General features: G+C 42.7%; 1 protein-coding gene across 1 annotated transcript in view; it reads right to left on the reverse strand.

Annotated features, from left to right (window-relative positions):
* MYRIP (myosin VIIA and Rab interacting protein) overlaps positions 1 to 25,692 on the reverse strand; it is a 212,961-nt gene that overhangs the window by 51,424 nt on the left and 135,845 nt on the right. Inside the window, 5 exon segments of the mRNA XM_066628618.1 lie at positions 6,566 to 6,715; positions 7,672 to 7,752; positions 8,897 to 8,994; positions 12,750 to 12,833; positions 17,323 to 17,480. Coding sequence (XP_066484715.1) covers positions 6,566 to 6,715; positions 7,672 to 7,752; positions 8,897 to 8,994; positions 12,750 to 12,833; positions 17,323 to 17,480 — 571 coding nt within the window.

Below are 25,692 nucleotides of genomic sequence, written 5' to 3' on the forward strand. Positions count from 1 at the left end.
AAGGCTTTGCATTTGACAGAAGACTTTTTTTTCAACACCAGGATGGGATCCCCTTTCCATTTGAAGCAACAATTCCCAGGCTACAATTCAATGCAGCATTACTTAAGAATAACACCCATGGAAAGCAGTGGGTCTACTTCTGAGTAAAAAGGGTTGCAAATATATGCAGCTGCATCTCTCTGCTGTGAATTGAATTGTATACTCTCAGTTATGTGTTATGGGTTGTATGTTGTATGTGGAGCTTCAGGCTTAACACACCAGATACCTTAAAGGTGGATTTGATTCATGGTTCTCCTGCAGTGGTTCCCAACCTTTTTCACTTGCATATCCCTTGGCAATAATAAATTGTACCCTTCGTATTAGCAAAATGTTTGTAATAATACAAGCCCTCATCTCCTCTCTATGAAAACCCAGACTTCATGTATTCATCACAGTGTATTCTCTTTTTATCTGTTTGAGGAACAGAAGACTCTGCCTTTGCACTGTTTTGCACCAGAAGTGTGCTGAGAAATTCTGGGTGATTGATCACTTTTGATATTATGTTTCAGCTTTTTTACCGTGCTGGTTTTCAATCACTGGTTCATACATGAATTGATGACCAAAAACTAGCTGTTGGTGGGGCTTTCAAAGCCAACTAGCTACCTCCCTTCCTGCCTTGCTGGTCCTTGCAAGGTATTCTGGAGCATGACCTGCCTTTTTCTACCATTATTCCATTCTTTTTTCAAGTGCCCCTAAAGGTCCTGTTGAGTGTCCCTGGGAGTACATGAATACCAGGTTAGGAACCACTGATTTACTGGTATGTCGTTTACAGTGCCTCTGATAGTGTTTACAAAAAGGTGGTGAAGACCAAAATTTAAAAAGAATAAAAATGTATCTTATGATCTTTTACTATGTTTTTAATAAATTAGAGACTACAGTTCTTAGGTAACAATTAGTGGTAGGTTATTTTTCAGGATCTGGCCTTGGTTAAAATCAGACAAAACTATAGTCAGGCACCCCTCTAAGTTTAACCCCCGACTTATCCGAGGGTCATAGAAAATTCCATGATTGTTGGCTCAAGACCTGCCCTCGACTTATCTGTGGGGTCGACTTATAGGTGATCATCTGCGGTAATTTAAGCCGAATAGTTCAGCTTAACTAGATTGTGAACTGAAGCTTACTAGGATGCTTTCCACACTGAAAGTACCTATTTGGCACTCTAACATTTTGGCAGAGAGTTACAAACTACTTCCTGATACAAAAGTGCATTGCATTATGTATATAATCCCTCTCAACTGAAGGCTGCTAAACTGCCTTTTAATGGCAATTAGTTATGGTTTGCAAAACACTGAGGAACTGTGTTACATAAATTGTTGTACAGCAGTAAATGGGCCAATTAAGAAACGGAAAAATGCATGAACCAGTGAATCTAAAAGGGTGTGCTGCTGCAGCTGCCTATTGAGATCACTTTATTGTCCAAACTGGACAAGTGGGAGGCGGGGCTGTGAACTGGTAGTTATGCTGGATCCCAACCCCTATTCCCGGGGAAAACGGAGCGGCTTTGCTCCACTCTCCTTTGACTTGCACCACCTCAAGAGGTGACGCAAGTCCGAGGAGACCCATAGGTGCCAGCAGCCCTAACCCGGAGATAAGGGGAAAAGTTTCTCCTTGCCTCTGGCTGAACTGCTTATGGCCACTATCCTGCGCTGAATACAGCACAAGCCTCCTGGCTTGCCTGTTCCAGTGCAGGATAGAATTGAGCCCATTGCTGTATTTTTCAGTTGTGGATTCTGATATGTTTTTACTGCCTTTTAATTTCACTGCTTTCTTTTATGACTTTGTTATATTGAATGTAAGCCACCTTTCATTACCACTAGTTACAAAGGTGGGACAGAATATTTTAAAATAAAATAAAATCACCAGAGTAATCAAAGCAGCCCATGTTAACTGAAAGAAGTTGTCACTATCAGTTCAGTGGGGTTACACTACAGCAACTAATTAAGTATTTGAGCCATAAAGTGAGCAAAAACCATACCTAGTGCATCAACCCAACTCAGATATTACAAGCTAGCTCTGAACATCCTTCAAACCAGCACTTCCCCTGTTAACAATACTATGTTTGCTTTTATTTCCTCTCTTACTGTTCTCAGAATTTATTTTACAAAGCTCTTCAGCTTCCATGCTTGTCTCTTCCTGATGTGTTGCACTCAGAATAGCACCCATCACAGCTAATCACAGCATATCCCACTCAAACACCTCTTTGACAGGAAAAGCCTAAAGGGTTCAATTTTTATATGCCTTTATGTGCACAGCCACACAAATGCACAGAACTAAAAATAGCTTGCTATATACCTCAATGAAACAATCTCCTGGTATCACAGATTTTCAATTAAGCCTTTAAAGTTTCAAGATGCCTGACAATGTGTTAAGATTGTTTCACAGAAATAAGGCAAATAAATAAAGGTTCAAGCTTGAACATGAGAAGTTAACAACCTGCCTGGTTATCTCTCTCTCTCTCTCTCCCTGTTTTGGCCTGTCAAGATCAAACATTTTTTCACTGATCATTGATTTTCTCTGCTATGTTCCTGTCAGTCTACATCCTTCCAACATTTCATTAATTGTAGTGTCTAATTTAATCCCACACTTGCACAATACTGCTTATTAAACTGAAAGTAATGGTGTTTGTCTTCATGGAACCTAACATGTTTATCTTCTATATTAAATAAAGGAAGTACATTACTTTTAAAAATATATGTTATGCAAAAGGCAGGTTGCTGTCTCATTCGGCTCCCTGTAACATTTTGGTTGCAATGTTGTTTTCAGTTATGCTCCAGTTGACTCAATAGGAGTTAGGATCCAAGGAACTGAAGACCCATTGGGCACATGAAACTAATTGCACAAATCTATGGATCCTAATCAATGTATATGGAATCACACACTAAAATGCAACATGGAGTAAACAGAAAGATAGTGACAACAGGTTACAGCAGTGGTTCTCGAACTTTTCCAGCTCGCGCCTCCCCTGATCCTTGTAGCCATTGGCCACGGCTCCTCATTACAACACCTCACCTCAGTAACCTCAGTTACCCACAAAATGGGGATGCAGGTGTTATAATTATACACTAGAAACAAGGCTGCCAGCACTCTGAGGCTGCAATCCTAACCACACTGACCTGAGAATAAGCCCCATTGAACAAAATAGGACTTACTTCTGAGTAGACCTGGTTAGGATTGTGCCCTGAGTTTGTTAGCAGCACACCTGGAGGGTTTTGGAAAGGGGGGGGGGAGTGATGAATTTGCTGAGGGAGGGGAAGACTTTGTTTTGTGTGTATCTGCTAATTGCAAACTGATGCAAACTGAGACCCAGAAACTGTTTGGCTAGAAGCCCAACCCTGGGAGTTTCCTGGGAGTAAGTCTCATTGAACACAATAGGACTTACTTCTGAGCAGACCTAGCTAGGATTGTGCCTTTTGTCTTACAATAGCAGCCAACAGAGTACCCTCCCCAAAAGGAGGCAGGAGGAAAAAGGGGAATGGCTAAAAAGGAATGGGGATTTTTATTTTTAATCAATTTTTGGAGACAAAGCCATCAAGAGTGGCTTTTTTTCTTTTTTGAAGGGGGAGGAAAAAGAGAAAGGTGAAGATCCTGGGTTAAGCTGACACAGACCCCAAGCCTATGTAGGTCTACTCAGAAGTAAGCCCCATTTGAGTTAATGGGGCTTACTCCCAGGAAAGTGTGGAAAGGATTGCAGCCACACCCAGCAAGATTACAACTCACCTCAAAGTAGATGGGGGCTGCTCACACACATACACCCAGCATGCAGATGCCACCCCTTTTCCCCCAGGCAAGATGGAGGGATGCAGGCTGGGGCATTTGGACACTAAGAGTAGGCTGGGCTCCCCAAGCGGAGGACTTACTCTTCCCTCCCACTTTGAAGCCTGCCAGGAGCGCGCCCTGTGCTGATGAGATGCAGCACCTCCACACTCTTCTCTCCTCCAGCCTTGATCAATTCCAGGTTGCCCAGGGCGAGGTGCACACTGGGAAATGTAGTCCTTGGGCTGAGGTTGCACATGGAGAGAGCTCCATGATGAGATGAGGCACCTCTGCCTGCCCAGCCAGACTTCTCTCCCACCTCCCCCCACCATGCCCTCCCAGCCTCACACTGCCCCACCCACCTCGTTCACAGCTGCAGAAAAGCAGCAAGTCAGGAGGCAGCATGTGCAGCAGAGCAGAACAGCCCAGCCCAGCCCCTCTCCCCAGATGCCTGGTGACGCCTCTGGAGGCTAGCCACGCCTCACTAGGGAGGCAGGATGCACAGATTGAATGCCTCAGGGTTACAGCCAAAGCTTCCTTTCCTCTGGAGAAGAAATTCTGCCAGAGAAAGACTCCAGAGGAAGCGAACTTTGGCTTCAACCCAATAGTTGTGCTGCCCAATTTCTACACATTTTTGTGGGAGGTCTGCCCGATACATTACTTTCAGGTTTTTCAAGTATTCTTTAAATAGCATATCACAGGAACAGAACATTTCCATTTCTGTAATCTCCAGTTAATCCAATTGGTAAATTTCTGTTTTCCGCATGGGACATCTATAATATGAATTCTGATGAAAGAGCGTTTCCTCTTCATAGTCTGTTTCTTTCAAGCCAGCCCAGAAGCAATGTAAGCAGAGCTTTCTGTTTAGATCAGTGCCCAATTAGGCGAAATATAGAGGCTCTGTATACAAGACATAGTAGAAGCATGGATTCAGTCATGTTCACATATGTGATAAAACAAACAAAATGACTTTTAATGCTTAAGTTATCATAAATAAAAATATGTTTTCCATAAAATCCCTGTTCATCCTTATTCTGTCCATTATTCTACAGTGTAGCAAATGACAATGCCACAGGGAGAAGGGAGAAGCCATTCACATACAAAGCCAAATGCATACAAATCTGGGCTCCATGGATTAGAGCCATTTACATGGAAGTTAGTCCCATATTTGTAAGTAAAATATCCTTCCAAGCAAATGTACTTTAGATCTTTACTTTGACCCCCCCCCAACCCTTGAGTTCATTGGGACTGGAGCCTACCCTAAACAATGCTTTGCCAACGACGTCAGTGCTATGTCATTAAAATGACAACATACCATCATGTTATGCGAGATTGCTATGTTGCAGTTTACAGGTCCCATCAGAACAATTTATATACTAGTGAAACAAGTCTTACTGCCCGATGCTATCCCCCACCACTGGCAATGATGCAGCTGTGCTAGTGGAACATGTGCTGCATCTATCAGGAGGCCTGCCAGAGGCAATATTTTTTACTTGCCTCTTAGGCTTCCTGGTAGTCTGTGGATCTCCTCAGATCCATGCCAGCTATATAGCTGGTGTATGTGTGAGGAAAGAAAAGGCGATACAATCTGGCTGTGTGTGTGTTTGTGGCCAATATCCTCTCCATCTGGCCTACTCTCACCTGCTCTCTCTGCTCCCTGCCCCAGAAGCCCCAAAATTTCCCCCTCCCCACCCCTGCCATCAACCTACTGGCTTCTGCTGAGCCTCCTGGAGCTGCAGTAGCATGCACACTGCCTTTCACATTTGCAGCAGCAGCCTGGCAGTGAACAACAGCACCTGACATCATCAGAAAGTGCCCTGCACTGCTGGAACATGAGTTCTGGCCACATAGTGCAACCATAGAATTGAGCCCTTTGGTTGCAATCCTATTCACCTGAGAGTAAATCTCATTAAATTCAACTGGATTTACTTTTGGGCAAACTGGCATAGAATGACACTGTTAAGTTTCCTTACGTGCAATCCCACACATACATACTCAGAAGTAAGCTGCACTAAGTTCAATGAGACTTGCTCCCTAGTAAGTGTGAATAGGATCACAGTCTTAACTGTACACAAGTTGCCTGAAAATAGTAATTCCATGTCAAGTAATTATCTTCATAAACATAAAATATCCCAATCAAAATAATGAAATGTGCTTGCTTGCTTTTTCCTTATTTCTGCAACTTCTCACACTTTACCACTGTTTGTCAGATTTTTCTGCAGCTTGTCTAGCAGGCTATAAAGTCTGCTGAGAAAATAACCCAAGGGATGTGGGAATAGTCTTAAATATAACATGATATATAAGTGGCGCTCCACAACTGTGTTACATTTACCTAAGGAAAGAGAGCAAAGACTTTGTTTTAGAAGTCAGCATTTTAAACTGAGCGTTGCTCAGAAAAAAGGGAGAGAAATAACTCAACAATAACATGTCAGCTCTCAAGGAAACAGTTTGTGCTATGCCTTGCTTTTGTTAAAACCAAATTGTGTCTTGCCAGTTAAAATCTATATTCTCAGATATGACTGCACAGGCCATTTGCTCTCCCTTTCCACTAAGTGCTCCTATCCAATTCTATTGTTTCCAACAGTTTGATTCTCAGTCTATGTACAAAATCAAGACACAACTCACCTCCTGCCGACAAAATAACTCCTGAGCTTCATCTCACTTCCCTTCATTTACATTATTTAACATTCCCACTGCCACACATCTTCTGTGTTTCTATACATCAGTGTCAATGCAGCTGAATTCATTGTATTGGCCAAAGCTGGTAGCTCACCCATAATGTGTAAGAACCTCTGCGACTCCCCGGGAAAGTCAACATGCTCTGATCTGAGGCAGCCACAGATGTTGGGTCACTGCTTCTGGACTGTGGCCATTCAAAACCAATCTCTTCTTGCTCAGTTTTGCTTTTCTGCTTTCTTATGATCTGTAGCAATTTGAAACAAAAACAAAAGGAGGTTCACCATAAAGCATTACTACAGCCATACCAAATTGATTTACAATTGACAACAAAATGTGAAACAGAACCTTTAAAATAACCTGTAGTTTGTGTTCCAGCTGCTGCATCTTGTATATTGACAGTCTGCATAGTGCATTTTGACTATGATTTAAATTCACTGTAAAGCCTGAGTAAATTATGACTAAAAATGCCAAAAAACCACCCATAATTAGTAGTACTTTTGTTTGCACTGAAAACACATAATACAGGTTGGTCCTCTTTATCTGTAAATTTGGAACCTGCAGATCTGACTAACCATGGGTTCCAAATCTGCGAAGTAGGACAGCCCTGACCTCCGAGGTGTGAGAGGAGACACATTCCTGTCACATCAGGGAGGCTTTCTAAGATGCAGGCTCCTTGCATCTCAGAAGGCCTGCCTGAGGCCTCTGAGATGCACTTCCATTTTTTCCAGAAAAAAACGAAGCATCTTCACATCTCAGAGGGGCTGCCTAAGGCCTCTAAGATGCAATTCTGGTTTTTCCAAAAATTGGAAGTGCATTTCAGAGACCTCCAAAAGGTCTTCTGAGATACAAACTGAACACAGCTCCCCACAACCTCCCCGCATCTCAAAACACCTCTGGATGCAACTGGGGGCACAAAACTCTTTGTGGGTTGTATGTAAAGCCTGTCCAGGCTGATCACATTCTAAAGCTGCAAACCTTTCCTGCAATGTAGCAATTACTTCATACGTAGAACCAAATGACTCATGAAGAGGTTACGACATAGGACAAAATGTCTGTTCTGAATCCCAGACCATTGTTGGGAGAGCAGAGTGCTCCCCCAAATTCTAAAGAAGTTGGTTGTCTCCAGTATAAGCAAGAAGAAAGTAAAAGAGTTGCTACTATCAGAGTTCACCTAATGGTAGTGAAGCTCCTCAGTCTTACCTTCTGGACGATGGTGGTAGCAAGCTCTTCTATTAGCTCCTCCTTATGATCTCGTAGGTAACAAGCTTCATTCTGTTTGTCCTGAACAAAGACACACACAGATGAGCATTCACAAATTTACATAGAAATTTACATACTGTATCCAAATAAAGTTTGTTATGATTAAGGGCCAACCCAGGCATAAATGTGGAGCATGGCTCTGTGTGTGTGTGTGCGTGTGTTTAAAATAGCAGCCAGGAGATGAAATTAAATGGAATGGAACCAAAGTGGGGATGTGTGTTGTGTATTGGGGAGTTAAAACTTAGCCCATGTGTGGTTGTGATTTCCACTGTGCTCCTTCACCTCGCACTATTTTAAATTTTTAAACAGAAAAATATCTTCCACTGAAAGCCAATGAAAATATGTTTTATATTTAAATTAGTGAGGGAGCATAATTAGGAGTAGAACCACAATTAGACCAAAGTCCTAAAGCCCCCCCAGTCTCCTATCATAGTTCTACTCCATTTTGCACTCCTCAGTTACTGTTTAAAAAATAAAACCCACAAGGCCACATTACACACATAGTGTAACATCTAATTTGACCCTAAGTACAACCAAAATCAATGAGTTAGGCATGATTAACTTTCTTTAGTTAACAGAATGCGCAGAATGTCTCAATAGTCAATCTTAGAAGGAAAAAACAATGAATAAAATAGCTCTAAATTTACCTGAACACTTTGGCCCAATTCAGACCTGTGCTACACTGTAAAGAGGGTAAAGTGTGCACTGTAAAAGAGGTAAAGAAACCCAGGCCAATTAGCCCTAGTCATATCTGAAATCCATAAATAGTGCGGCCCATTTCTTTGTTCCTTCCATGAATCGCTGTGAGGCTAAGAAAAGCAGTTTCAATAGCCCCTGAAAGGAGTTGCAGACCCGAACTGCCTGTTCTGGCAAAAGGATGATTGGATTTGTCCAACCAGTTCCATCATGAAGGAATGGGGAAGCACCAGTGTGTGTGCAGTGTTCACATCATCTCCTGGATAAAGGCAAGCCTATGGTTTGGAGGAAAGTTGGACACACATGTTTCCTATAGGTACACGGCTGTAACAGCTCAAAGGAAATACACAGCATTGCAGAACAAACAAAATAACCTAGGATAATGAAGATCTGAGCAGGGCTAATTAAGAAAAGTTAAGCTTAAAAAGGCTTTTTACCAAAGTAACAAATCTAATGAAAATGTTTTTACCAAGTTGTCAGTGAACATCTCTGCCTTAGAAATTGCTTCTTCTACTGCTTCTTCTGCCACACGTAAGGCTACAGCAAGAGTGTCCATCATGCTGTGTCCTAGGTAAAAAATGTCACAAAACGCGGGTAGTCTTTCTCAAAGAGAGGAATCAGTTCACTGAGGCAGAAGGGAACAAACTACCCTTTCTAGAAAAAAAATAATCCATCCATTCCCCATTGCCCTTCCAATAAATCTCAGTTTTGCTATAATTGGCCCCATAGTATCACAGACAGTTATATAGTATAGTAGAATTTGTTTGTAGGTGAAGTGTTCCACATGCCTAAAGCATGCTAAGTCATTGATCCGGATGGAAAAACAAATACAAACTTTACACACAATTTGTAAGACGTCTCAAGGGCAACAGTCAATTTGACAGGCAGAGCAATCCTAACTTGTGCTGGAACAGGCACGCCAGTAGGCCTGCGCTGTATCCACTGCAAGTTTTGGGCAGGCTCTGGCTCAGCCCGAGGCAAGGAGAAATAATTCCCCTTACCCTGGGTAGAGCCGCAGCGGACCCAATGGGTCTATTCAGATATGCGCCATCTGAAGAGATGGTGCAAATCTGAGTAGCCCAGAGTTGCGCGGGACTGCCTGGGAACAGGACTAGGATCCAGCATCCTGGTCCCACCTCCAGCCTGCTGCCTGCCCCCCCACCCTAAAATGCCTCCTCCCCACCTTCCCCATGTCTCCGCCCCCCAGATTCTTGTGCCAGCCTGTAAAGGCTGGAACGAACTTACCAGGCCCAGGGCCTGCATCAGTGCAGGGAGGCTGGTACACAACCTTGCACTGGTTTCCCTGACTCACAAGTTGGTGCAAATGTGACTTATGGCATGTTTGCAACAATCTTGGGCTGGCACAACAGACATGCGTTGGCCCAAGGGCGCATTTGGATTGCACCCTAAAGGACTTTCCCCACTTGTTTCAGTGTTATCATTGCAAAGCACAATGCACTGACCACACTCTGAATAGTGACTGAGTTTGATCCATAGGAAGTATGACCAACCCTAGACTCAGGCCCCCAACAACAGGCCAGAGCCTAGAGAAACCCTCAAACAGGAACTCTCTCCAAAAAACAGAATCTTGAACCCCTTCCCCTAAAGAACAAGCCCTTCTCATGCCAGGAATTTTGTACTCTCTGGTACCTGCGTGCCAGAGACAGGCCAAATAGGAGAAGTGTAAGACTCCAGGGTAGAAGGATGCCCCTTTAAGGCCTCTACTCTCCAGGCAGGGAGACTGAACCTTGGAAAGTTAGTCTTCCTGGAATGGAGGTATTTAAGGCCTCTGACTTTTGTTGAAACAACTCGTTGATTTGGACAGTGCCAGGTGGCTGCTTGCTGAGCCACCTGGTTTTATCTGGTGTGCTCCCTGGGGCATTTGGTGGGCCGCTGTGAGATACAGGAAGCTGGACTAGATGGGCCTATGGCCTGATCCACCCACTTATGAGGTGGATCTTATGAGGGCCCACCCACTTCTCATAGATGCAGCTGCTGCTGCTATTAGGACTCCCCTAGTTGGCCAGGTGGGCTGTATGATGACTGGAGGTCTTCAGTCAGACCCCTGCTATCACCCCCTTTGAACTATCAATCTGTAACACAAACTTGCCTTACTCTTTGGCAACTGCATTCCTTCAAGGGTTTGAACTTGAAGTTCCAGGCCACAGTACAAAACCTATTTCTGGATTGTTGACGCAGAGCAGCAACAATATTTTTATAATTTAAATGGATACTACTGAAATTAGAATTCTTATGTTTAAATATTTATATTTATCAGACTATATAGCAGTGTTTCTCAAACTGTGGGTCGGGACCCACTAGGTGGGTCGTGAACCAATTTAAGGTGGGTCCCCATTCATTTCAATATTTTATTCTTAATATATTAGACTCGATGCATACCATGTTTTGTGACTGCATTTGGGGAAATGTTACAGACCTGTACTTTTAACAAGCTACAATGTATGTTCTTTTAACAATGATAGTAAATGGGGCTTACTCCTGGGTAAGCGTGGGCAGAGTTGTAGCACAGGATTGTTAAAAGTTTTCCTGCTTGATGATGTCACTTCCAATCATGACATCATTTCCAGTGGGTCCTGACAGATTCACATTTTAAAAAGTGGGTCCCGGTGCTAAATGTATAAGAACCACTGCTATACAGGTTCAACTGTTTGGAGAGCTCATTATTGTACTTTTCATGGCTTTTCGGTGAGGTCTCAGAACATACGTGTTTCGTCTGGCATTTGGTTGATGGGTGACTGACTTGACTGCTACCCTGGAACAATTTGTTTTCCCCCAATGGCTCTTCTTCTTCTTTAGCATTTGTCCTGTGTGGTAGTGAGGTCTGCTATTTTGGATTGGAGTCGCCATTTCTCTTGGTTGCGAGCTGGGTTCGGGTGTAGTTAGGTGATTTTCATGTCACTGGGTAGCATGTCAAGCTAGTGCTGCTTTGGTCGGCCCTTCAGTCATTTGTCACTGACTTCCAACTGAAGGCCATTCTGCACCAGCATATCACTATCGTTTCCCCCCATGGCTCAACACTGTGTATTGGTTTTGCTTTGTTTTATTTTGTTAATGCTCTTATGTTCAATGTTAAAATTAATGTTTTAATGCTTTGATTTTTTTTTTTTTACTTATTGTTGTGATACATTGTACATTTATCATGGAGCTTTGTAAGCTGCCTTGGGTATTTGCTTTGGCATAGGAAAGGCAGGATACAATTTTTTAAAAAATAAATAAATAAATACACTGAAAATTTATGAAATTTCATTTGGTTGTATTAAATCAGAAATGATACCAACTGTTGCAATGATGTGAGATGTCATACATACTGTGACATTCTAGCTATGGCAAGCAGGACAGAATAGCCTCAGTCTTCATCTGGGAAAATCCAGAACTCATCCTCTTCACATAGACAACAGTGCAATATGGCACTATGTAAGCCCATACCCTGGTGTTATACTCATGTGGCAAGCATTAGGACTGATCTTTGAAGCACCAAAAATGGATTGTGAAATTAGAGAATTGGGCCACCAGTTACAACCCCCTATTTTCAACATATTGGAAATTGCTTATATTGGACAAAAAGCACCATCTATACTAAACATATGTACTGTATACACAGAGAACCTTTCAGACATTAGCTGGCTATTTCAGAAGGAACATTTGCCACAAGCAGGTTAGATACTTTTATACGGTTAATTGACGTGATACATGAGCGAAAAAACATTCGAAGAGATGCAAAATAGGCTGCAGGGACATATGAGCCTCTGAGGCCTTCCAGTAGCTCCCTGAAGCATTTGCCTGAAAGGTGACTGAGATTCCATAGCAGGTTTGCAAACAAAATTCCACAATAGGTACAAACCCACAAAAATGTTCACTAGGCTGCCTACACTTGCAGAGTAAGGGCCTAATACTATCCAATGTTCCAGCTCTGATGCAGCTGCAATGCAGCCCTGAGGAAAAGGAACAAATGTTCTCTTACCTTGATGAGTCCTCCCTGACTGCCCCCCCCAACTGCAGAATGCAGTACATGCTCTGTTGGCATGACCTGGATAGGATTGGGACCCAAGTCAGTTGTCTGAGAATGAAAGAACCCATTCTTACACAGTTTACTAGCACTTTCCTACCTGCTCATCTGGAAACAATATGTCACAGAGGAGTAAGAAACTGGCTGTTTACAAGCCTGAGCTGTGAAACCTTTAGGCACACAAGTCGTCCAGAGTCACAACCATTCAATTGTTTCATCCAACAATTTGATCTGTAACAACATTATAGTAAAATACATACACATGCATACACACACAGAATTTGAACAGAATTACCTTCAGTCTGTCTGTAAAATGTAGAGTCACTACCACAAATGCTTCCTTCATTTTCTATGGTTCCCTCACAGAAGCTTCCAATTTCTGTTCAAAAAGGACATCATTGTTATTACCACTTTCCAATGTCATATACTGGTATGCGCCACAGAACAATGTGTTGGTCAACAACTGACCGTGTATACGACAGTGGAGTTGTGGTTCACAAACTGAGGGCTGTGACCTGATTTTTGGTAAGTTGCGGCCCAATTTTTGGAGGGTTGTGGTAGGCGCCCTGTGGCGCCACCAGACTTTCTTGTTGTGTACTGGCTGTTGCGAGGCATTCTGTGATGTTACCCGGCTGCCACAAGGCATTCTGGAGCACTACCTGGCTGCCATTTGGACAATGACAAATGCACTTAATGACGGGTTTTGGAGAACGTATCCCCATTGTTAAGTGATGTATACCTGTGTAACATCAGGATAAAGGTTCTCTTAAAATGTGGCCATTCTTCCAAAGTCCTCAGCAATTTGAGCAAGAGGCAGCAGTGAAATATCCCTACCACGAAGACATTTCACTGTTAGAACCTCTAGTTTTCATCTAAGATATTTATTTCAGAGGAGGCATTTCTCATGCTGGGATAATCCCTGGATTCAGATAATGCCTGCTGAAGTAAAAGAGGGAAAGCATGAAGTCAACAATAAGCAGAGATTGCAGACTGAATACTAGTATAGAGGGCTCACTTTGAATGTGACATTTTGGACTTGAAATAGACCATGGAATTTTAAATGGTCTCATTTTATGTAAAAACAACATTTAAATCTGCTCCTGTATCAAATGGAACAAGGGGGCGATCTTTCAGGCACAGCAAGACAAGAAAAATGCAAGATTAATAGCAACAATAAAGAGAGGAGTTATTTATTTGAAACCAACACTAGCTCTCACAAATCTGAGGTGGTTCCTTATCTGTACGGTGAAGAAGCCAGTTTTCTTCCATGGATGTAGTCTTAAGCTTTATTCAGAAATTCTGTGTAAAAGGTTACCGTGCAAATGGAAATTTTCCACCAAGCCCTACCCCTGGTACTGATGTGTGAAGTAGCTCTGACTTCCACTCTTGTCTGCTGAGGAAAAAAGCCATATCTGGGGAGAGATCCTCCCCATAATTTGTAATGCAGGATGAACAGTGTTCTGAATTCTGAGGAAGATCTCTCAGTGTTTGCTTCTAGAGACAAATGTATCCAAGGAGTGAGGCTAGAAATGAGTGTGGCCCTCATTGGTGTGAGGGCATAGCTTGCTGCAGGGATGGGAACTTGAGTCAAATTCACAAAAATGTGTTTTTCACGGACTCATGCAGACTTGAGTCACATATGTCAATGACTCAGACACACACTCAAGTCTGGGGTGACTGAATCAGAAAGTGCAATGGATTTGGACTACTAGAGTAGCCCAAACACAGCTTGGGGGTGCTGCTTGTGTACTCTGATGTTGCGCCGCTTCCATGTTACCCAAAAGACCTTGTACGGTGATTCGGAAGCTAGGTATTCAGATCTGCACAAGCAGCAGCAACCAGTACGCGAGGAGGCAGAGACAGGGGCTGGGGGTGGAGGGAAATGGTTAATTTTTTTTGTTTGGTTTTAAGAGTATCGGGTTGCAGAAGTAACTAGCTGGGTGCTACATGTGTCCAGTACATGGGGGAGGGAGGTGCTTCTTCTTGCCCCTCTGACTCTTTGTTGGACAGAGGAAATGTCCTGATTTTGTGTCTCTGGGGGAGGGAGGGGGAAAGAACAAGCCTCACAGATGGATGCTTCTGTCCCCTCACTCTCTCATGCTGCCCCTGTCCTCTCCCTGCCTTGCTGAGCTGGGATGCATCCTCTCTCCCTCCCTGTAGGTCCACCCATGACTGTGATGTGAAGGAGGGTGAGTTTCATTGTGGGTGGGGATTGTACAGAAGGAACCAATCAGCACATTCTGCACTGCTGCTTTCATTTGAGAACAGCATGGCTTTTGTTTACTGATAGGATGGGACGGGACATCAGTGTAGAAAGAGAACTCTGACACACACACACACACACACCGGCAACAGCTCCATTTTTTCCCCTGCAGAGCCTTGGCTTACTGTTTCAGACTCAGAACTTGAGTCTTTTAGAATTCCCAAAACTCTCTGGGCAACTTGGAAAGTCTGGTTTAAGAAAACCATTAGGACTGGTTTTCAAGTAGAGTTAAAGGGGCGGAAACTTGTGACTTGATTCAAATCAAGGCAGGCTGGACTTGCCCATCTTTGGCTTGCTGGCATGCTTACGCTTACACCGTCATTTTGGCGACTATCCCAACTGTCCACAGTGACCAAACTTCTAAACAGAGTTACAGAACTACTACTACTAGCAATTTCTCCATCATACCTAAGGAGAAGGAAAGGGGGGTACACTAATCAGACAGGAAGTGAAGTGCCCAGCCCCCTCCAGTCTCTGGCTGTATTTATTTAAAATATTTATAGCCTGCCGCTCCACCCAATTTAAGGGGTCATCAAGGTAGTTGCTTTCATAACATAATTAAATTAAACTTAAAACAAATGCAGAAGACAGCGAGTCAAAAACAAATGAAGAAAAGACCAAACAACAAAAAGAGTGTTCAACACTCAGTTAGAGGTGGATAATGTAGGGCTTAGCTGTGCCCTTTGGGCAAGGGAAGCTACAACTGGGAAGCTGCTACTGAAAAGCTCCTGTTATATATTCTCACCAACCATGCCTCCCTAAGCAGTCTGATGCAGAGCAGAGTTCCAGATGACAAATTCAATGGTGGGCAGGTTTATGTAGAAGGAGAAGGTCCTTCAGGTATCCAGATCCGAAGGCATATAAGACTGTATGGATCATAACCAGCACCCTGAAGAAGCCAGGGCAAATCACAGAGTGCAGGTGTCATTTTCAGCCAGCAATTATCAACTAGTGTGCTGCGAATGGTCCACAGGTGTGCCATGAGAGCTTGGGGGAAAGTGTTATTTATCAGTAGGGCCATTGGGAGATGTGAGCCCCCCTCCCCAGCAACATGGTGTGCCTTGTCAATTGTCAGAAAACAGATGGTGCGCCTTGACAATTTTAGTGCCTTATCAGTGAGTCACAAGATGAAAAAGGTTGAAAACTGCAATATGCACCAAAAAGTACCCTGGCTGCTACATTCTATAGCTGTTGAAGTTTCCATACAGTCTTCTAAGGCCACCCCAAGTAGAGTGCACTATAATAGTTCAGATGAGGTGTGACAAAGGCATGGATCTCTGTAGCCAGATTGACTTTCTTCAGGCAGGGTCATAGCTGGTGCACCAATTGAAACTGGACAATAACACTTTGGGCTGCAGCCACTGCCTTCATCTCCAGGTTCAAGGGTGGGTTCAATAACCACATAGCCTATGAAGCTTCCAGTGGAGTCCACCCCCAACCAGAACAGACTGTAAACCCACTCCCAAATCAGCTCTCTTGCCAACTAACAGCATTGCCGTCTTGCCTGGATTAAGCTTCTGTTTATTAGCCAATATCCAGTCCTTCATAGCTGCCAGACAGTTCTGTCTTTCCTATCCTTCAGCAGTATATGAGGGCCAAGAGGTCAGAGATGTTTCTTCCTGCCATGTCCATCCTCCACCATCCCACCCAGAATAAACAGTGGACAGAAACAACAAATGCCTGGGGATCTTTTGAAAAACTGGTTCCATGGTAGAATACAGGTGAATATATGACTTGGTCAGTACCATTGGTTCATCTAACTCAAGGGTCTCTAACCTTTTTGGCCAAAGGGCCGCATCAAATACCTGGCACAGTGTTGCGGGCTGGCAGAAAAAAATTAAATATAAAATTTAAATAAATACATTGGAACTTAGATGAGTGAATGAATGGGCTCAAATGTTCTGGATTTCTCCAAGCGCCAACACAGCCCAAAAAATACAGCATACACTTAAATGGACCCCCATTCCCCCACCCCACAAGCACAACTCTGGTTGTGTTTGGTCAACTGGGCCAGAGGCTCTCAAGGGATCAGAGGCTGGTCGTGGGTTGGATAGAGGCTCTCCGTGGGCCGTAAATGGCCCCTGGGCCGGGATTTAGAGACCCCTGATCTAACTCATTGACCTCACTGACTGTCACTCTCTAAGGTTTAAAGCTACATGTTACATTAAACATATCGTTTGGCCTCTGTGTTTGGTTTCTTTTGGCTAAACATCAACTACCACACACCCATTCCCATTGCCCCAATTCAGATCAGGATTTCAGCAAGGGTAAAGGGGAACTTCAGTCTTTCAGTTCAGCTTAGACTCCCCACAATAGGTTGATATTTCCCCCCAGGAAGGATAATCCCATTGGTGTGTATGGGATCATTCCGGGGGGGGGAGGGGGTAAAAGATACAATGTGAGGAAGATCTAGATTGAGATCATAATGAGATCTCCCATTCCATGATCCCAAACCATCTCTCTCTCTCTCTCTCTCTCTCACACACACACACACACACACACACACAAAACAACCACTATGTACAATAAATAAAACACAGAAACACAAACAGCAAACTTTTCATAACATATAGTTTTGCTATGAAATGATGGCATATCTAAAGACAGATAAGAATGTCAACTATACCTAGTATGTCAGAACAAGCTCCAGTCTCCAGTTGATGTTTCCTGTACAAATTCTTCAGGACTTTAGCACTTCCAAAACGCTTGAAGCGACTTTTCACATTATTGTAATACCATTCCAGGGACTGGGCTCTTAATAGTCTGAAAAAAGGGGGAAAAGTGTTCAGAAAGTTTAGAATAATTGAAGTATATTAGCGTAGCTGGAATTTCTTTCAAAACCATTAATATTTCAAAATATCTTTAGGAAACCTGGGGAGCTCTAAGAACCTAATCCTATCCAACTTTCCCGCACCGATGCAGCCGCAATGCAACCCCAAGGCTGGAACAAATGTTCCCTTACATTGAGGAGGCCTCCATGACTGCCATCCCACAGCAGGATGTGGTACACCCCCTGTTGGCATGACTGCATCAATGCTGCAACGTTGGATAGGATTGGGCCCTAAGTCAGTGTTTCTCAACCAGTGGTACTTGTACCATCAGTGGTACTTCAGGTGGTCTCTGGTAGTACTCACAGGATCCCTAATGCCCCCTAGCGAGACCAGCAATGCAACGCAACAAGCAGCAGTAGTATGCTTGGCTTGACAGGCAAATCTCCAGCGTGCACTTTCTATATGCTCAGAAAAATCCTCCTGAGCTTCTTTCTATGTTTGTCGCGTTGCTTCTGGCTTTCCAATCTGGAAGTAACTGGTAATGACATCATCGCCAGTTACTTACAGTGGTACTTCCAATACGTGGACCATGCAAAGTAGTACAGTGGGAGACAAACGTTGAGAAATGCTGCTGTAAGTGATATCAACTGTTTTGGTCAAGCAGTATTTCTATGCTGTTTGTTTTCCTATCATTCACATAAATTACAAACTGAACATGTTTTGAGAAGCTATTATAGAAAGCATTATACAAGTTTTAAGAATGTACAAACATTCATTTATGGTTACCGTACAATTGTTTAGAATAGATACTGCTTCTTTACCCTGTTTTTCAAAGGTCTGTGGAAAACAAATGAAGCAAACAAACCTTTCCATAACAGTGCAACTCAGACATATGATTTGAAGAAATGAGCAAACAGTTGTGTCTCAGTATCTGCTGGGGTTTGCTTCTGGGACTCCCCACAGATAACAAAAACTGTTTTTAAAAAAAGCAGTTAAAACAAAATGCAAGTCAGTGAGGCAGTCAATTGGGGCTGCTGTTTTCAGCTCGCTCTAGGAGGAGTGGCCCCTCCCTTCGCCTTGGCTCACTGGAGAGTGGAATGCGGAAGTGATTCATCACTCCCGCCTTCTATTCTTCAGTGGGCTGTGGTCAAGGGGCACATGGCATTTTGCCTCTGAGTGAGCTGAAAGTAGCAGTTCTAATAGTCTGACTCCCTGACTGACAGCCCAGTCCTGAGCTTCCTGTCACCCACTGGTGCAGCAGTACCAAAGCAGTTACTGCTGTATCCAGCGGGTGCCGGGAAGCAGCCAGAGGTCTCCTTGGGGGAAGGGGACTTGGGGAAAGCTCCAAGCCCCACAATGGGACTTCTCAAGTTTTCACTAGCTATTTTTCCAGTGCAGACTTGAGAGACTCCATGTCAGGCCAGAAGGCCCGACATAGAGTTCAGGATACGGAGGAGTACAGCTCCACCAATTCCTCCCTTCTGCCCCAGTTCCTTCCCCACCCCACTCTCTCCCTACCCACCACAGGCCACTCGGCAGTTGCACTTACCCCCAGTAGCGGGCATGTTCTCTTCTTGCTGGTGCTGGGCCCAGAGCCCGACTGGCTCAGCACCAGCACTCCTTAACCGGGTGCCATAAACCTGCTTTATGGCATGTTTACGGCAGCCAGCACCAGTGCTAGGCCTCAGTGCAGGCGCTGAGCGACTTTAGGAGTGGGCCCTGATTCCCTAGAAAGTGGTTTTTAGAAGGGAGATAGGTATTTTCCTCTTCCCCAGGGATCGGCAGGGTCCTTATCTGCAGTGGCCATCAGTGTTGAGTCTAATCCGTGGATTTAAAAAAATCAGTGTATAAAATGTTTGGACCTGTATACAATCAACAAAGGCAACACAAGCTAATCTGTTGCTCTCCTCCAAATTCCACTATCCACCTCCCTGCTAGGGTATGTAGGCATGCATGCACACACCCCCTGAAGATGCAGCAAGGGGGGGAGCGAGAGTCTCAGCTGTGCCACCCAAGAACTAGAATAGTCTGACAAGGGAGCAGGTGTGTGTCTTCCTTGTCTGCTTTTAGAGGGGCATTTTTAGATTGTTGTTTTTTTTACTCCATCTGTTTTGATACTGCTCCCTTAGTATTATTGGGGTAGCATGATATTTTTAAGCATTTGTATCACAAGATGATAGTATTTTCTTAACTGATGGTGAGCTACTTTGGATATACAGTGGTGCCTCGCAAGACGAAATTAATTCGTTCCACGAGTCGTTTCGTATTGCGAAATTTTAGTCTTGCAAAGCGCAATTTAAAACAAACAAAAAAAAAGCAAAAAAATTTGTCTTGTGAAGCACGGCCATAGAAAAATTTGTCTTGTGAGTCACCAAAAAAATCACAAAACGCTTTCATCTTGCAAGTTTTTCATTACGCGAGGCATTTGTCTTGCGAGGCATCACTGTATTCCAGAAAGGCAGGGTACCAAACAGTTCCATTCCCACTTTGGTAAAGTTTAAACACAGCAGCAAGTTGGTGCGGTGGGAATGAAGTTACATTTACTCACATGTTCTGATTGTGTACTGTGTGATCCAACCCTTTTGGCTACAGGTTGCAAGCAGTATTAAGAGGGTAACAGACCAAACATTAGAATTCATTGATATAAATATATTATTGAATTACTTGCCATCTGTTTGGAGGCTGTCAGAAGGTCAACATAGGTGGAACCTTTGTGCGTTAATGGTTGCAAAACATCATATTCTCAAAGCTTGGAAAGACAAATCCCCACCCGCGTATTTATACTGGATTGAAGATTTAAGGACTCTTTCTATATTTGAACTTATTTCTTTCAGAAATCATTTATCTCTTGATAGATTTGATGAGATTTGGAAACCATTTCTGAATATATCTGCGTAATGTTTGTGGAACTGACCCCTAATATTATATATGTTCATGTATGTTTACTTATTAATTAAAAAAACACAGCAGCAAGTCATGTGGAAAAGGTTGATGTGGCCATAGCTCTTATCATCACTGCCCATCTTACCATACCACTCCCCTATTAATCCATCAGCATCCCCTATGAGAAGATAAGAACATGAGAAGAGCCCTGCTGGATCAGGCCAAAGGCCCATCTAGTCCAGCTTCCTGTATCTCACAGTGGCCCACCAAATGCTTCAGGGAGCACACAAAACAAGACACAACCTGCATCCTAATGCCCTCCCCTGCATCTGGCATTCTGAAGTTGCCTACTTCTAAAATCTTACAGTATGAAATCTAATTGTAGGAGATGGACAGCCCAATCCTATCCAATGCTGGCATAGCAGGGCCACCGGGCCCACGATGTACCCAGCATTTTATTTGAGCAGGTTGGAAGTCACCTAGGGGCAAGGGAATATTTGTTCCCTTACCCTGTGTAGCATCCCAATGGGAAGCTATTTAGCTGGTGCAGAACCGAGCAGCCTCATGTAGGGCTTTCAGACTTGGGAAGGGATTTAGGATACAGCTGAGGTCTGTTCTGCCATCCCTGCTCTCCTTCCAGGCCTGAACCAGCCCTTCCCCATACTCCCCTGTCCCAAAGCATTCCCTCCCTGCTTCTGGAACACTGTCCTCCCACCTCCCCGCCGCTCAGAGCAACACTTACCTGCCCTAGTGGCCACTGCGGCTCAGCCACAGAACGGCTCAGGACTGCCTGCTGGCGCCACTTACTCTCTGGGTATTGAAAAGTGCTTTATAGCATTTTTCTGACACCCAAAGCAGGGCTAACCAGCAATAGGGTCAGGGTCTAGTAGCCTATAAGATCTAACCACTAACAAGCCAACTTGAAATAAAGTGGCAACCATGTCTTTTCCTATGTAACAGAGAAGGGCCTTTACTCTCTAAGACAACATGGTATTTTGGGTTCTTTTGATGTCAGCTTGTTTATTTGTAACATCAGAGATAATCTGAAGAGGAGCAGTGCTATTTATTAAAGTACAATACCGCAGGCCAAATGCACTGAAGATACATATTTTCATGCTTCTTTGCTTATGAGAAAGGCTTTTGGTTTTGGAACTGGGATCAAATATTATTTTTAAATTAATTTTGCTTGAAAATTTATCCGAAACCTAACAAGCTGGCAGTTCCTCTCTCTATGTGTTCATTTTTACAGCAAACTCTAAATCTGTGTCTCTTTTCTGCATGCATCCCCTAACAGATTACAATGAATCTTGTAAAGCTTTTCAGCCTCTTAACATTCAGATAAGTCACAATGTCCCTCTTGATTCCTGCTGTGTAGAAAGGATTTGGAAGGGGAGAGCAGCTATCCCTGTCAAAGATATTGCAATAATGGGCCTATTCAGAAGTGAAATAAGGACACTATCTACTTATTTCAGAATCCTTTTATGTTGACCTGCATTTTGCAAATGCAGAAAATGGAGAACCTCCATCTCTAGGTCCCTAACAAAGACACATTTTCCTTCACTTACCTACACTGCAGCGTATGCTAACGCTCTTCACAAAGTACAAATTCCCATTTAAAGAACATTAGTCACGCTCATTGTAAGAAGAAAGAAAAGGTTATAACATTTAAAAAATATATATTTCTGTGCTATAAAGACAACCATGTTAATTGTTCATAGCCCTAAATCCCAAGGCCATAGCTTGTGTTATGTAAAGAAATTATGACGTCAAATCCTATTGCTAAGGGGTTTAAAAAAACCCCCATGCAAATAATATAGTGTATTTGAGTGTCACAGGAGTATGTGTCATGTGATGAGCCAGTCAAGTATTCAGATATGACTTGAAACTGACTGGGAATATAAATGCTTAATGAGTGAAGCCAAGAGAAACGTGGTAGCAGAAACTATGAGAACACAGGATTAATACACAAAGGGAGAGGGCAAAGGTAAAAAAAATAGAATAAGGACCCAGTCTTAGAGTGGATGGACAAGGAACACATGGTTTGGAAGAAGACAGAAGGGGGAAATAGGAGAATTAGGAGACAACAATTTCTTAGGAGCCCAAGAAAATGATTGTGAAGATTGTAGAATCGACAGTAGTACACAGAGCTGGAAGAATGAGGATTAAGAAGAGGCACCTTGACTAAACCAATTCTGATGAAAGAGATTATACAAAGAATAGAATGGATATCAATCAAAACTGGTGAGGCTGAAGAAGAGAGTTGGAGGACAAGGCTGACTGAGAGACCAGTCAAATATACAAATCAAATATAGAAGCAAGGGGAAGGAGGTAGATGAAAAGATGAGGTTTGGGGAAAAATATTTTGTACTTAATGAAGGCAAAACAAGTAATGAGAGTTGAGCGGTCTTGTGCCTGAATAAAACAAAACTCAGCGGAAACTCAACTAATAGATTCCTTTCCATAAAAGTTTGCTTATAACTTATAATCAAAGCTAATCAACAAGTCCGTTACCTCTCTGAAACAGATGGTCAGAAAACTGAGCAATTAATTAATTGATTCCATTTTGTGTCCCCTCATCTCCAGTTTCTAATTCCTCTATCAGTTCTCTGACCTATATTTAATCAAATTTAATAATAACACTTAGCATTTGCATATAGGGGTGTTTTTTTGTTTTTTTTGGGTGTGCAAAGTGCTTCACAAGTATTACCTTATTGTAAGACTACAATATTATTACTCCATACTGCAGCTGAGGAACTGAGGTCTGGAGGGAGTGGCTTTCATAAGGGTGCGCTCAGTGAGCTCATGTGAAGGTGATATTTGAATCGGGGAAAGTTCTGATTCGCAACTCAGTCCACTGCACTCCACCAGCTCCCACATTTAAAAGAACTTATACAAATGTAAGGTTGCTATGTCCCAGTTCCGTAAATCTGGGCAACTTCATTTGCATAGTATGTTAATAGCTTACTGATTATGCAATTCAAGCACATTAATTTGGGCATATTCTACCAATTGCTTTGTGTTTGCTCCTGGCACATACCACAGGAGTTTAGGAAGGAGAGTGGAAAGACATCTGGCTGTCTGTGCATGCCAGGAAAGAGCAGTCTCTCACATCTGTTCTGCTTGCCTTTATTCTCTGAGGTCAAAGCACCGCAAAATATGTTCAGGATAGATGAGGCAGGCCATTGCATCCTATCACCTTTGCTTCCGATGCTCTAGCACACTACCCCTACTTCTACCATACTGTATGCCTGGGGATTCCATGTACAAGTAGGCATCTGCCAGGTCTTGAACCTTTGTCAGCAATGTACTAAAAACAAACCACACTCCTTTAGCTTAAATTTTAGTCTTGGTTAGAAGTTATTGTGATAGCATCATAATCCGCACATTATGTTTATATTGCAATCCTAAACACACTTGAATGGGAATAAGTTATTATTATTATTATTATTATTATTATTATTATTGTGGCTAGCTTTTAACTTGCAGATAGTATACTTTTTTACCTGTTTTTAATAATGTGATCTGTTTTTTATTATATTTTTTATTGCTGCTGCATTTATTGTTTGTTCCATTTTTAAAAAATTTGATTCTACTGTATTAATTTCTGTTTTAATGTAAGCCACCTTGAACATCATTTTATGATGAAAAGGTGGTGTAAGAGGGTCAAAGCTTAGACACTGCCCAGAACATGTGATGTGACCCTGTGTGACCTTTTGGAAATAGCAAGCTGGGTAGCAGAACAGGGGATGAAACCAAGGAAGCAAAGTCACAGTGGGGGGATAAGAGGGCTTTAGGACATTGCACCTCCATGGTTCCAATCCATTTTGCACTCCTGGGTGAAATTTTAAATGGGATAAAAATTCTTCCATTAGCTTCAATGGATGCAGTTTTTCCAATTAAAATAGAACAAGGTTAAGAGGCAATCATGCAGCTGGAGAAAAGGCATATGGTCCAACTGCCTTAGTTCCCCTCACCCCCAGTGATTTAACAACAAAAACAGAAGGACACATTATGCATTCCAGGTAATGTTTATGTATAAAACTAAATGTCTAAAATAAATAAAGCCACATTTATTTCAATGGAGTTTCAAAATAATTTCAAACCTGTAATCTTGATTTCAATTTTCAAGAGCCAGGTTCTTTTTTTTTTTTTAACTTCCACTTAGGATGACAGAGCCCCAGATGGAGTGGTAACACCCTTTTGCTTGAATTGTCCACATCCCTGGTGGTTATCTTAAAACAAAACAGCACTGTTACAAACACTGACAGTGTTTGTACTATACAAAAGTTCCATTAGCCATCATATCTCAGTAATTCCTCTACATATGTTACACATTGCAAATCTCATAAGGAAGAGTCCACCAGCAATTCCCAGACAAATACACCTCAGAAAATGGTGAATCTTAACCTATTTAAGGCTTCTTAGTCTGTATGCATCACAGTCTAAAGGATCTGTCAACAGGGAACAGAATACATTGCACACACCTTCACACATAAGAAGTACTGAAAATGTAGCAGGTAAATCTGAATGGGGCATGGAAGAAACCTCACTCACTGGATTGACTTCCTGGAAAAAAAATGTATATATCAACTTGACACAGTTAATTAAATCTCTGCATGTGCTGGTCTCCTGCACCAGGTGATGCAAACCCTAATGATGTCACTGGGCCCTATTACTGCCACTGGTAGTGAAGGTTTACAGGTCAGCCTGACCAGGTGAATCCTGTGAGCAATGTGGGCCCTTGATCCAATCAGGCAATTCCCTGCCTTTTGATTGTAAAGTCACTACACCTGACTTTATACGTAGACAGTGGCTACCACTAGCACATCTTTTTTGTCTCAGAGCTGATCTCTCCAAGTTAATATTTTGGTACACAGATTACATGACAGTTTCTGCTTAGGAACTAAGTGGAATGTTAGTATAATAAATTATTCTGCAATAGGAAATTCCTTCTCATCATGAGGTTCAATTAAACAGAGGCTATGTGAGATGACTGTGAAGATGTGAGGATCTGACTGGCAAGGCCCAGCACTCAGGGAAGAAATGTGTTGGTTGGTTGAAATTGGTTGCAAGATCCAAACCCAGAAATGTACCGCAGTGGGTTCTGTGGCACAGGGACATATGGCAGTGGTTCACCCATTAGACAAACTGATGGGTTTGCAAAATCCACACTTTTGCAGGTACTTTCATGGTCGCTTTGATTCTGCTTGCAAATATTCAACCAGTACTTTGAGCGCTTGGTAGATTGCTCCGTGACTTCTCTACTTAGAAAGTACTTTATAGCTTACAATACGCAATATGCTATTTTACTCACATAGGTA

The sequence above is a fragment of the Tiliqua scincoides genome, chromosome 5, assembly GCF_035046505.1.
Source record: "Tiliqua scincoides isolate rTilSci1 chromosome 5, rTilSci1.hap2, whole genome shotgun sequence".
NCBI lineage: Eukaryota > Metazoa > Chordata > Lepidosauria > Squamata > Scincidae > Tiliqua > Tiliqua scincoides.